We start from the raw sequence: 13,938 nt of genomic DNA, 5'->3' as shown, positions 1-13,938 counted from the left end.
AACCATATGGGAAAAAAAGTGTTCTGACTCACTAATAATAAGAAAAATGCAAACTAAAACAATCCGAAGATTCTATTTCAAAGACAACTGATGGGGAAAAAAGGAAAATGACAGTTATTGGAAGGGAAATGGGAGGACAGGCACATTAATGCACTGTTGGTGGAGCTATGAATTCAACTATGTTGGAAAAGCAATATGGAACTCTACTCAAAACATCACTAGGTTGAGTATACCCTTTATCTGACTGAGGCCACTATTAGGCATATTGCCCAAAGAGATAAAAGAGGGAAAGGACTTAATGTGTACAAAAATATTCATGACAGCACTTTTTATTATAGAAAAAAAAACCCTAGAAATAAAGTGGATGCCCATCCATTCGGGAATGGAAGAACAAATTGTGACAAATACTATGAAATATTATTGTGTTATAAAAAATAATAAAAGGAAAATATTAAGTAGAATTTGGGAAGAATTATATGAATTGATATAACAAACACAGGCGAACAATTTATGCAATGGCTACAATACTGTAAAGAAAAAAACATTTGAAAAACTTAGGACTATGATCAATGTAATGACCAGCTATGACTGTAAAGGAATGATGATGAAACATGATTCCCACCTCTAGACACAGAGGTGGTGGATCAGAAGTGCAAAATGAGATATACATTTTTAGATGTGACCACTGTATGTCTTTTTTTTTTTTAAGACTATGCTAATTTTTACAAGGGAGAGTTGGGTTCTTTGGAGAGGGGAATAGTAGGAAGAATGAAGTCTGTGATTCCCTGAAAAATGAAAAGTATAAATAAAGTATTTAAATAAAATGAACCAAAAAACCCAAAACAAAACTAGAAGACCATGAAGATGGGCAATATGCCTACACTTCTTTCTAGTCCCCATATTCCCATAAGGTCTTGTGTTCTAAGGTCTAAAGTCTCTCTTTGGAGTTTCTCTTCATCCCTACTCAACTGAATTTGTCTTTAAAAGTGTATTTGTTGGATACCTTTCATACTCTTTGTTCCATTAGCTAGAATTTCTTATTTACAACATAACAGATTGGGCAGGAGCCTTGCTATAGAAGTTGGCAAAATGGAAAAAAAGCTGACTCCTCTTTCTGAGTTAGGATCTCCTCCTCTACTCAAAGAAATCAGATATTTGTACATCCCAATGCTTGGCACAGTGCTGGCACATAGTAGTAAGTGTAGGGTACTAGGCAGACCTTCTAAGGTTTCTTCTTCAAAAATAAAAGTCTGCCCCCAAATTACAGGAACATTCAGTAATTGGAGAATTAATTCTTTCCTGCTAGAGTTTAAGAGAGATTAAGACACCTTTGCCTAGGAAAGTCAAGATGCTGTGGAGGGACTTGCAAGGTCCTACCCATCAGGGAGTGTGGTGAAGCTATGGAGCAATGGAACCACTTTAATTCTTTTACCAGGTTAATTTCTTTTTGGGGGGCAAAGCAGTTGGGCTTAACTGACTTGCGCAAAGTCACACAGCTAGCAACCTGAAACCTAGGCTAGACTAACTTGGTTAATTTCAAAGGAGAGCCATCTAAATTGTTGAATCTCCCCTGATTCTATGCATTTTCTCTGAAAGTTCTGAATGATTCAGGGGCTGGTGGGTGTCCAGAAGCAGGAGACAGGGGCTGGAAGTTAAGAGCATTCAAGAGAAGGAACAGTGGGAATATAATAGAAATAAGGAAAGTGGAGAGAAGGTTTTAGAGGCAAGAAAGATGATAAAAAGAGGGATTGTGGGAGATGAGGGAGAGGAAATAGGAGAGGACCAAGGAGATAATAGACATGTAAAACATGAAAGAAACACTTAGATTTCTTTTCTCAGCTAGACTATAATTTCCTCCAGAAGTAGTGTGTGTGTGTGTGTGTGTGTGTGTGTGTGTGTGTGTGTGTGTCCTCAACCACTCAGCACAGCACCCTGCTCAGACTAGATTCTCAGCAAATACCATCTCCAGAAGGAAGGGAGGTCATTAGGCAAATAGAAAAGATGAAGAACTGGAGACAGGAAAGATGGGAATAGGTGGAGTGAAAAGACCAGAGAATGAAAGCTTAGTGGGAACAAGGTAGTTGTCTTCAAGTATTTGAAGGACTGTCACATTAGACAGGGATTGGACTTGTTCTGCTTGGTCCCAAGGGGTCCAACTAGAAGTAATAGATGGATTTATGAGATGGCAAAATTAGGCTTCATCAAAATAAAAATTCTTTAACAATTAGACCTACCCAAAAGAAGAATGGACTGCTTCTCAAGGGAGTGGCAGTCTTTTGAATCAGAGGTTGGAGAACTTTTGTCAGCTATATTATAAGGCTTTTTCTTGAGATAGGGGTTTGGATTAGATTCTGTAATTCTGTGATTAGAGCTGAAGTTTGCAAGAGGCTGAATGTACTGGGAAGCCTTTGGGACAGGCATCTGCCCCTTCACCCAGCCAGGAGCTGTGGGAATTGAGTGAAGGGCTCAGAATGACAGATTTTCATGAGGTTAGCCACCTTGTTCCTAACCATTCTGATTCTCTGGCAGCTGAAGTAGAAGGGTCACTCTAGGGTTTGAAGCTGAGGAGTGTCACCCTAGGGAATCCCATGCCAACCTATGAACATGTGCACACACATGCTGACCCACACAGATCAGTCCCAGTCACCAGTGAAGACCCTAACATAGCTGTATTTTGATGGGGAAATGCTGGGCAAGATGGCCAGACTGTCTCTGAGTGTGTTACTTACTGGGACAACCAGAAAAAAAAAAAAAAAAAGAGGAATCAGAAGCAGAATTAGATACCAAGAGGTCAAATGCAGTAGTAGAGTGAGTGGTTTAGATTAAATGATCTTGTAGGTCCCTTTCTGGTTTTTACATTCTGTACTTTGAAAGAGCTAACAGGCACCAGAAGGGGAGGAGAGGGGGTAAATGCAAGAGGGTTTTTGAGACACTTACTGTAGTAAGGAAGGCCCTGTTCAGAGGTTCCTATTTCTAAGTTCTTGCTGGACATGGCCTGACATCTTCATTCCCATCTGTTAAGAAAGATGAGGTAACTGGGAGGAAGAGGAAGGGTCCTACTGGGGCATCTTAAGTTTCTTGTTCTCTAATAATAAATCTCTGTCTCTCTTTCTCCCCTACAGCTCAACATCCTAGTGGACACAGGCAGCAGTAACTTCGCAGTAGGAGCTGCCCCACATCCTTTCTTACATCGATACTACCGGAGACAGCTGTGAGTACGGGGGGATGAGGAGGAGGGACACCTCATCTCCCTCCCAGTCCTCTCCTAGAACTTTACCTCTCCCACTGATGGAGGAACCAAGATCCCTTAATTCTCTAAGGAAGAGCAGGGGGCAGGGGGGAAGAGGGAAGGAGGAGCAGGGACTAGAGAGGATGAAGAACAAGACCCAGAGGGCATATTCTGAGGGGACAGAGATTGAGGCTGGTAGGAAAAGCAGAACTATGGAGTTTCTCATTTGCTGCAAGCATAGCTGGTTGCTTTTAGACAAAATGACCCTAGAGTTCACAGAGAAGTAATGAGGATCATCTATGTGAGATGCAAGTGTCTCCTTCATTCTTCAGTCCATTGGTAGCTCTCTGTTGCCATAACCACATTAGCCACGAATAGATGAACTGAACTGACTCCCATGATGTCTCCTTCCCATGAGGGTCCGGGGAATCCCAAAACCTACACTACTAGTTTTAAAGACCTTTCATAAGCCCCTAGCGTGGGTGGAAATTCAGAATAGAAACGCCTATTAACTTTTCCCAAGACAAATCCCCCTCCCATTGCAAACACACAGAGTTCCCCTAGACAGAGCTGACAGTTTGGCAGGACAAAGGGTCAAAATAGGGCTCAGAGGAAGAGATGATCTGAGCTGAGAATGCTATATAGGATGGGAAGGACAAAAAACCATGGTTAGAAGAAATCACTGACACGGGTGTGGAAAGAATCATGGGATTCACTAGTGAACATATGGATTAGAAAAGGGGTGATAAAGAGAGGATGCAGAGATGAGAGAAAGATAAGAATGCTTCTGAAACAGCCTCTTTCTGCAGCCGCAAGGGCACTTCAGACCAAATGTGAACCCCATACTTGTTTTCCATTCCTTTCTCTCTTTCCACCTCCTTAAGCAGTTGACAGGCAGGGGAACATGCTCAAGGTCAATGAAGAAGAATCATTCCCTTTCCTGACCCTCCTCCCTATCGGCTAAAGCACTGGTTATGTGCCATTGTGTTAATATGATTTCACAAATATTTGAACCTATGGAGATGAGTGAATGGCTGGGAAATATCCAAGCAGGCAAGGGGGCTCTCCACAGGTAGGGGGCTGTAAATTAGTAGTATATTATATGCACCTGTGTCAAAACTTGGAGTTTGTACAGATCTTAGTCCTCTGTAATCTGCTCAGAGGGTTCCCCACTGTTTCTTCCTGGCACACTCTCTGTCACCCGGTTGGCACCACCAGGTCCCAATGCAGCAAAGGAGTCAATGAGTCCTTTTCTCTGGGAGCTCAGCCAAGCCGGGAGAGGAAGAGATGCCCCTGGCTGCCCTTCTGGCACCAAGCACAATGCACAATGCCCAGGCTTGTTTCCCACAGGGCCTTGGCCCAAGAAGTAGGGAAATGAGCCGATGAGGCAGTTGCTGAAGAAGATCCAGCCCCACTTCCCTTTGTCGGATTGTGTGCTGCCCTTCACCACTGTGTTCTCGGGACAAAAATGAGTTGTCTAAGGAGTTAGCCCCCTTCTATGAACAGCTAGGTATGGCTAGGATCCTAAGAGGAAGAACCCAGAGTCCTAACTCTGGTGGGAATGGGTATCCCACTAAAAAGGTGATGGGACCCAAATTGGAGATTCTGTAACACCTATTATGTGTTACCAGAAGTGACTTCCTTACCTCGAAAAACACCTCTGCATCTGCCCTCTTTTCACAGATCCAGTACTTATCGGGACTTGCGGAAGGGTGTGTACGTGCCCTATACCCAGGGCAAGTGGGAGGGCGAGCTGGGCACTGACCTAGTAAGCATCCCTCACGGCCCAAATGTCACCGTACGTGCCAACATTGCTGCCATCACCGAGTCCGACAAGTTCTTCATCAATGGCTCTAACTGGGAGGGCATCCTGGGGCTGGCCTATGCGGAGATTGCCAGGGTGAGGAAGCAGAGGGCTGGTGCTGAACACTGAATGGGGAGGAAGGGCAAAGAGACTGCCTATGGGAGGAATTGGAGGAGAAATGGGCTTGAACTGAAGCATAAAGAGGTTATGAAATTATGAGACACTAAAAAGGATTTTTAAAGAGATTTTTGAAGAATGGGTGAATGGTGGAGTGAGAAATGCATTTAGTAGTGAAAATTATGTAAAAACAAAAAATAGTAAGCTTAAAAAAAAGTGAGATTCCCATTTGCCTGGAAGAAGTTAGACATATATGATGGGATTAAAAGGATGACCTTACTTCAAAGATTCCCTAAGAACTTTTATCTCATCAACACCTCTCAGTTGGCACTATCATTGCCCCTCAGCAAAATCCAACTGACCATGGCCTTTTCTGCCCTAAGGCTAGCTCCAAGATGATTCTTGAAGGGGACTTCCAAGGTTCTCCATCCCAACAACCGTTTTGCTCTGGCATGGAAACTGGGTTCTTTCCCCTAATTCCCTTGTCTCTGCTCTCTCTCTACTTGTCTCTTTGCCAGCCTGATGACAGCCTAGAACCTTTTTTCGACTCTCTGGTGAAGCAGACCCAAGTACCCAACCTCTTCTCCTTACAGCTGTGTGGCACTGGCTTCCCAAACCTCAACCAGTCTGAGGCTCTGGCCTCAGTTGGTGGGAGCATGGTAAGTAGGTTCTGGGGCAGGCACTAGAAGGGCAGATGGGCAGGGACCAGCTGGCATCTCCTCCCTTTGGGACTAAGCCAGAAGCAATTCAGGGGCTGCTGACCCTTTATTTTTCTCAACACTGGTCAGATCCTTTGCTGAGCAAGTCCTGGGATCTACCACTAAAAAGATTTACAGGAAACTTGCAGTGGGGTCAGATGAAAGACAAAGATGATTAAAGAATTGAAGAAGAAACTTATCACAAAACATTACAGGAACTGACATGACTTAGTCTGAAGAAGAGGTAGGTTTTCATGCCTTCTTTACTAAGAAAATAGTGAATGATTCTCCATCCTCACTATAATGAGGCAAAAGACAAATTACAATAAGAGCAAGTTGGGTAAGATTTAACTAACTTCCAAACAAAAAGGATTATATGAAAATGGAATGGGTGATTGGGAAAAATGTAGCACCCCCACTGTTAAATAAAAATTATTAAAGGATAAATCCTCAAACTGCCTGAACTGGATTAAGGACAGTCAGACCTGCAGCAAGGGAATAAAAATCATGATTCCAAAAGTCTCTGCCATCCAAAGAGACAGTTTTTTTTTTTTTTTTGTTACTCCATTACTTCTAATATTTGACCTATTCCTCATGACCCCAGGTTCCTAAAACCCAGTGTTCCTAGTTCCCTAAGGGACATACCCAGTGGACTAGAGCATGATATACAAGCCTAACTCTCTCTCTCTCTCTCCAGATCATTGGGGGTATTGACCATTCCCTATATGTGGGCAGTCTGTGGTACACACCTATCCGCCGAGAGTGGTACTATGAAGTCGTTATTGTTCGAGTGGAGATCAATGGGCAGGACCTGAAAATGGATTGTAAAGAGGTAAGAGTACCAGGAATACTGGGAATGAGAAGGCCCATCTTGATTGCTAAGGGGCTCCTGATTAAGGAGTAGAATGATAGGCCAAGCACAAGCTTTGGGAAGAACTGAGGAAAGGAGTTGTGTCTCAGTCAATAACTCAACAGTGATAGCAGGAAATCCATCTGTAAGGGCAAAGATTGAAAAGAGTATTCTCCCCAGGCCACATGTGTGGTCCAGTGGAAAGAATACGTGCACTAGGAAGAAAGAAACCCAAGTTCTAAGTCCTAAGTTTGCCACTAAATCAAATATGTATACTTTAAAAAGCCAATTAACTTCTCTGGATCTCAATGTCCTTATTTGTCATATGAATATAATATGATCTCTACCCAATCTACTCTTCAAGACTGAAAAAGATAACAGGTACAAAAACATTTTGAAAAATGTAAAAGCATTATACAAATGTGAGTTAGCGTTAGACCATTCTAGCTCTAGACCTATTACATGGTGATGATTTAGGAGCTATTTGAATAGAATGGAAAAGCATTTATTAAGCTCTTACTGTATGCCAAGAACCATACTAAGTACTATAAATACAAATAGAAAAACAAGATAGTCTCTCTCTCAAAGAGCTCACATTCTAATTGGAAAAGACAACAATATAGGAAAGTGTGGCTGTAGGTGGCTTGTAGAATATAGTAGCAAGGCCAATTGTAAAGTTCAAAGGCATTATTGGGAAGGGGTGATCCTGGTGGTCTATGGTTAAATAGGGTTCTAGTTGGGGAAACTGGGGGACAAAGGAATGCTGCGCCAATCTACGCTTAAGACCTCTGGACTAATTGTGGAACAGTAAGATGCCTGAAACCCAAAGGCATTTGGCCACATGAATATCTTTTCTCCTCTCTAGTACAACTACGACAAAAGTATTGTGGACAGCGGTACCACCAACCTGAGACTGCCTAAGAAAGTGTTTGAGGCTGCAGTCAAGTCCATCAAGACAGCCTCCTCGGTCAGTGGAATTAATAGACAACATATAGGAGTTGAAGGGAGTTGGTGGAAAAAGTGATATGGAATGCAAGCACAAAAATACCCATATAGAATGCTCTGCCATAGTGCTACAGTTCTAGGGACTGAGCTATCTTTAGATATTGGTCTTTCCCCATCTTTCTCAGCTATGATCTGCCCTATCTTCACCTCAAGCTCCACCCTTTTCCCCATTCATACCAAGAATTAGAGAATGAATAGTTTGGTGGTTTTCAGAAGCCATTTAGTACTGCCTGTATATTAAGTCTGAATATCTTTTATGTATCCCCAGCAATAGTGGTTCAACCACTATTTGAAGATCTTTAGGCGATCCATTCCAATGTTAGCCAAAAGCTATATCCCTATATAAGCTCTATCCATTGGTTCTAACTGTCCTCTAGGGATAAGCAAAATAAGTCCAAACAAATGACAAGATTTCAAATAGCTAAAAGTCGTTCTTGTTCCCTGATCCCACCCCATCTCCATTTCTTTCAGATGATTCTAGGATATTTCTAAGAAATTCATCATCTAGTTATATCTACTTTATGTGACTCAGTTTCTCCCTTTAGTCCAGTTTTCTATCAGGGTCAAACAAGGGAAGGTCCTTAGCAGGGGGAAAAAAACTTAGCAGAAGATGTAATGCAGGCCACTTTCTTATAACTAATCCTTCCCACTTCTTTCTTTTTGGCCAAGCCAGACAGAGAAATTCCCAGATGGCTTCTGGCTAGGGGAGCAGCTGGTATGCTGGCAAGCTGGCACTACCCCCTGGAACATCTTTCCAGTCATCTCACTCTACCTAATGGGAGAAGTCACTAATCAGTCCTTCCGAATCACCATCCTGCCACAGGTATGTCTCCTCCTGAACCAAACTGGGCCTCAGGAAAAGAAAGGTAAACAATGTGGTTTGTGAGGAATATAACACAGCTATTGGGCATAGCTGAATGGAACAAAACAAATATGGAAAAGAACTACTGGATTAGTCTTTTTGAAAAACTATCTCAAAACAGGCAAAGAATTTCATCATTGATTCTGTTTGCTCATTCCAAATGCCCTACTTCACAGGAATGTTGTAAGAATCAAATGAGATAAAAACCTTATATTAAAAATGAATTATTTATGAGTACCTCAGGACCAGAAAAAAGATCAAGTGAGTTTGAGTGGGATGTCCTTCACCTTATGTTCATTTATCCCCAGCAATACCTAAGGCCAGTGGAGGACGTTGCCACATCTCAAGATGACTGCTACAAGTTTGCCATCTCACAATCATCCACGGGCACTGTTATGGGAGCTGTTATCATGGAAGGCTTCTATGTTGTCTTTGACCGAGCTCACAAACGAATTGGCTTTGCTGTCAGTGCCTGCCATGGTGAGAACACAGGCTTTGGGAAGCCAAAGGGTCTGTATTTATTCTGGTTGGATAGTTAAGATATCTGGGTCTGTGCCAACTTGGTGAGGAACTGCCTGCCTCTCAAAGCCAACATACTGAGCAAGAGGTGTCAAAATTCTCATGTTTCTTGAGCCTACAACTCAAGCACAGTAACCTTTGCTGGAAAAGCCCAAGAGACGAGGTAACCATGAAAAAGGTGTAGTGTTCTAGAGTCCAGGGAAAGATAAGCAGCCACAGTAGATGGACAATGAACTCCTTGGTGATACTCAGCTTATGGGTGCACCATCACTTGGGAAAGGAAGGCAAGAGAACAAGACTGTGTAGCTAGCATTAGGGCTGGCATTATGTGGCCCTCAGAAAACAAAGCAGCATGAGGCTTGTAGAGTATCTCTGCCTAATTATGACAGGATGCTCCTCACCTAGAACAGGTTGTTATCTGAGAGTTTAAAAAATCTGAGAAGCTCTGACAGCTCCCATAAGAACCAAATTCTAGAGTTTCATAGTTTTCGTTTTTTTCATGTCTAACCCAAACTACTTTCAAGCTCACATGACAACTTCCTCCACCCTTCTACAGTGCACGATGAGTTCCGGACAGCAGCAGTGGAAGGCCCCTTTGTTACCACAAACATGGAGGACTGTGGCTACAACATTCCGCAGACAGACGAGTCGACCCTCATGACCATAGCCTATGTCATGGCTGCCATCTGTGCTCTCTTCATGCTTCCACTCTGCCTCATGGTGTGCCAATGGCGCTGCCTCCGTTGCCTGCGCCGTCAGCAGGATGACTTTGCTGATGACATTTCTCTACTCAAATGAAGGGCCCTCAAGCCTCACAGGCCCTCTATGGCTGTCTACTCTGGCAGGAGACATGGAGATAGAACATGTGACCAGAGCACCTCAGGACCCTTACCCACCAGCCTGCCTACCTTGACAAAGAGAAAACCAGGAGATGCTGGCACGGTGCGTCCCACAGGGATAATGGATTTAGAAGGGGGAAGAGGAAAGAAGGAATCTCTCCAATGGCAGGAAACCCCTTGGTCACGTCAAACCTCAGCTAGGAAATTTTCTGCTGCTTGAAACTTCATTCCTAAAAATTTTACCACCTCACCTAGTTCTCTTCAACCCAAATCCTTCTCTTTTCCTTATTCTCAGAATTGGTACAAGACCCAGCCTTTTCCCTGATGGTGTCCTGGGATTAGAAATGGTCCGCCCTCATTCTCTTCAGCAGGGGTTAATGTACATTATAGCCCCTTATTTTTGTGTAGAACCTACATAAACAACCCTGATTTGACTACAGGGGTAATTTCTTAAAATTTGTGAATAGATTGGGGTATTTAAATGATTTTTATTAGGGGAGAAGGGAGGACAGGTAATAAGAAAGGCAGACAGAGAAGGGGAAATTAGGGGAAAGCAGTAAATGGGAAGAACAGTCCCCAGTTTTAGGTCTTGCTATCTACATAAGATACCATATATAACTCAACCAGAAAGACTCTGATTTGGCAAAGCATTCCAGTTGTCATGAAAGAACCAAATTGACCTCCCCCTTCCCCCACTCTATGACCATTAATACTCCCTTTCCTATTCTTCCCAAATGACCTCAAGGAAAACGCAAAGAAAACCTTGCAAAATTTGACCAGAATTCTCATAATCTGCCTTCAGCAAAGAACAACTAGATTGGAAACCCAATTTCTCCCACTGAGTTTCACTTAGCAAATGACTTTTTATAGCCTGAACCTTCTAATCCCAGAGCATCACTACTAGAATTTTGCTAAGATTCCCCAACCTCCTACACTCCCTCCTCCCTTAATTTTCATACCCACATAGAGAATAAACAGAGTAAGACAGAGCTTGGCTGTACTTCTTGAGCTACCCAATCACAGGGTCTTATCTCTTTTCTTCCTACCCCTTAACTAAGCCACAAAGCTCCTGAGGATTTTGCAAACTAGGGAGTTAAATGAAGGGATACCGGACTTTCTCCTAAATCTTTGAAAAGAGAATCCAGGGCTTTCAGCAAGTATGAATTGGGACCTTGGGCCTCTGCTTGGATCTCCTTTTTGTTCAGAGGTAAACAGGAATCAGCCATCTCCCTCCCTTTCCCAGGCATCTCTCACCATGCTACCATCTCCCTCCCATACCACTATTACATTCAGGTGGATGAAGCATCTTCCAGTGCCATTGGTACAGTACTGATAACTCCCCAAACTCAGTGCTTTCTGGTGCTGTTGCCATCTCCAGTACCAAGAGGTTAGCAGCCTCCCTCTCATAGCTTCCTCATCTCATTGGAAGTTTTTCTTCCTTGAGTGCCATTCTTTCCCTTGGTTCCTTGGCTCCCCAGCCCATGTGTTATCTTGTTACCTAGGGCTGGGCACAGGGGGAACAAGCTAATCTACTTACAGAGGAACTGCTATAGCATTAGCAGGAAGTCATAAGGTAAATACAACTGCTCAACTCCACCTTAGCTCTCTCGAAGGAAGCCCCTCCCCCCACACTTTTTTCCTAATTCAGCCCAGCCATTCTACATGGAATCTGCCTGGCCTCCTTTTCTGTGGGTGTGGGGTGGGGCAAGGGTAAGGGGAGAAAACCAATGGGGACATTTCTGGAGTTTCCTGTCTCAGCCTGGCTACCCTGTGGACCAGAACCCCAGTTAAATCCCCACAAGCCATAAGCAAATAACAGTGAGAATAATGGACCACAGCTTCTCATTTCTCCACCCACACTTGCGGTCCTTTTTCTTCCACTGCATCTGGTGCTGCTCTGGCTGATGGGGAGTACTTTGTACTACCCAAAACTGATAGAAAAATCTCAAAAATAAAAGCCTCCTCCTAGCTTGAGACTTTACTTGGGTGTGTAAATAAATCTTTGGAATTGCTCGTGTGTTACAAAAAGACCAAGTTCTGCTTTATAATCCCTACCCACGGCTGAGGAAAACTGGTTTTTCCTAGCTCTTCCCAGGACATAAAACCAACTTTGGTTAGTTGGTCTTGCAGCCCTCTTGTTATTTTTTAAAGAGAAAACTGGTTGTACTTAATTCTTCTTTTTATAATTCCCTTCTCCAAGCTGCCCCACCAACTTTGAACTCTTAAATGTAAAGAAATTCCTCTCGGTATCTGCTTCTTGCTTGTAAGATATGTATGTATATATCTATTTTTTAATTCTACACTCAAAAGCCACTATCTCATTTCCAATCCTCCTCATTTGGCCTTTCCACATTTATAGGTTAGTAAACAAGAGGGTAGGTGGAACTTTGGTGTTGTTTTACAATCGTTGTTAAGACAAAAGGGAAAGAACTGAGCAACACTGGGGTTCTACTTGCCATAGCAACCTCTCCAGAAGCACTTTTCATCTTGCTCTAAGTTAGATTATCCACGGGCTTTTGCTGGGGAGAAGGGAGTTAATCCCTCTACTTTATCCCACATTCTTCATTCTCATGGCTCTAAATGCTTTCTGGAGATAACTAGAAGTTATTGTTCTTATGCAAGTTAGTTCCTAGCCTTGTAGAAACACTGAGAGGTAGCAAAGGTGGACCAGAAGCTACAAATCTCAGGGGAGGCAGGAAAGTCATGAATAATGAGAAACGTAAGCTAAAGAGAACAAAGAATTGATCTCCAATCCTACCTACCATATTTTCTGCCTCAAAGGAGTCAGAGTAAAAGCCAATTGTTAGGAGGGCAGACATCATTCACAAAGGGCAAAAATATTAACCAGAGAAATCTGGAGGAGGTAAAAATGGAGGACATGAGCCCTAGGTACTAGAGCAGTCTCCTCACTTCTGTTCCGTGCAGCAGCAGACCATTTGAAAAATGCCAAAGGTGACTCATCTAAGCCTTTTCCTTGACCTGATGGCCAAACAATGAATCTTGATAAGAGAGACAAGAAAAGGGAAAAGGGAGAAAAGACACCTGGGGAAACAGGTGGGAAGGAAGATAAGAGAACAAATAGTAAAAATGAGATATGAATGGTATGGCTAAAACTCTTCTGCCATCCCCATCTAACAAGAGAATGATTACTACAAGGTTCCAGCAAAAATAAAACACAACCTACCCACACTCTCCCAAAGGTTACCGATAATAATATAGTTGGGTTCTTTTATACATGGCCAGACACTTATGAAAATTGGTGTTTGGTTTTCATTTGGATGATTTCCACTAGGGAAAGATAAAGCCTTATGTCCTATAGGAATGGGGACTCAATGGCTAAGAGTAAGATTCAGAGATCTAATAAAGGTACGATTTTTCCCAATATGGAATAATAATTAAAAAAAAAAAAAACACACAGCCTGGAATCTAAAATCCATGACATGAAGAGGTTTGGTTTCTGATGGCCTCCCCTCCTTATCCTATTCTGGTCTCTATTTTCCCCAGTTACAAAAAACATATGCCCCCAGTAGCACTCTTGTTTCAAAAATTACAAAAACCACCCCAAGATAATTCTATAGGTGAATTTGCACAGAGATCTCCTCACCCCAGTGCCTGCTCAGAACTCACCCAAGGACACCAAACAACTTGGTTGTGAACCAACTGCCTTAACCTTAGGGGGGAGGGGAAAAGACTAGAAATCTATAGATTGGGAGACCAGAAGCAAGGGATAAGGTGAGGAATTCAAAGCTAGTATGTCAGAGATAGGGCACGGCCTAAGTCAATGGGGGCAAGGCATAGAAGACACCTGTAGGTCGTGCCAACCTCTGCACAGAATACCTGTTTCTGGGAAGTGGGGTGGCAAGGGGAACGGGGGATTTGATTGATATTGTTATTCTCAGACTGTGAATTCAATTCTGCTGATGTAAACCGCAATACTCTGTAAACCTAATGTCTACGTAAAAATGATTGTTAACACAGTAAATTATTCAATCTAAAGTCAAATTGTCTGGTAATA

At 42.8% G+C, this 13,938-nt stretch overlaps 1 protein-coding gene across 1 annotated transcript in view; it reads left to right on the top strand.

Annotated features, from left to right (window-relative positions):
* The window catches only part of BACE1 (beta-secretase 1), a 34,965-nt gene extending 21,040 nt beyond the window's left edge, over positions 1-13,925 (top strand). The window contains exons 2-9 of the mRNA XM_051987044.1: positions 3,123-3,211; positions 4,913-5,129; positions 5,669-5,809; positions 6,546-6,680; positions 7,564-7,665; positions 8,377-8,526; positions 8,874-9,045; positions 9,641-13,925. Coding sequence (XP_051843004.1) covers positions 3,123-3,211; positions 4,913-5,129; positions 5,669-5,809; positions 6,546-6,680; positions 7,564-7,665; positions 8,377-8,526; positions 8,874-9,045; positions 9,641-9,882 — 1,248 coding nt within the window. The 3' untranslated portion in view covers positions 9,883-13,925. The remainder of the gene's footprint in view (positions 1-3,122; positions 3,212-4,912; positions 5,130-5,668; positions 5,810-6,545; positions 6,681-7,563; positions 7,666-8,376; positions 8,527-8,873; positions 9,046-9,640) is intronic.
* Positions 13,926-13,938: the final 13 nt, after the last annotated feature.

This window comes from Antechinus flavipes, chromosome 3, assembly GCF_016432865.1.
Source record: "Antechinus flavipes isolate AdamAnt ecotype Samford, QLD, Australia chromosome 3, AdamAnt_v2, whole genome shotgun sequence".
Classification (NCBI taxonomy): Eukaryota; Metazoa; Chordata; class Mammalia; order Dasyuromorphia; family Dasyuridae; genus Antechinus; species Antechinus flavipes.
Note: the sequence above shows the minus strand (reverse complement) of the source record. Positions and strands in the feature narration are given on the sequence as shown.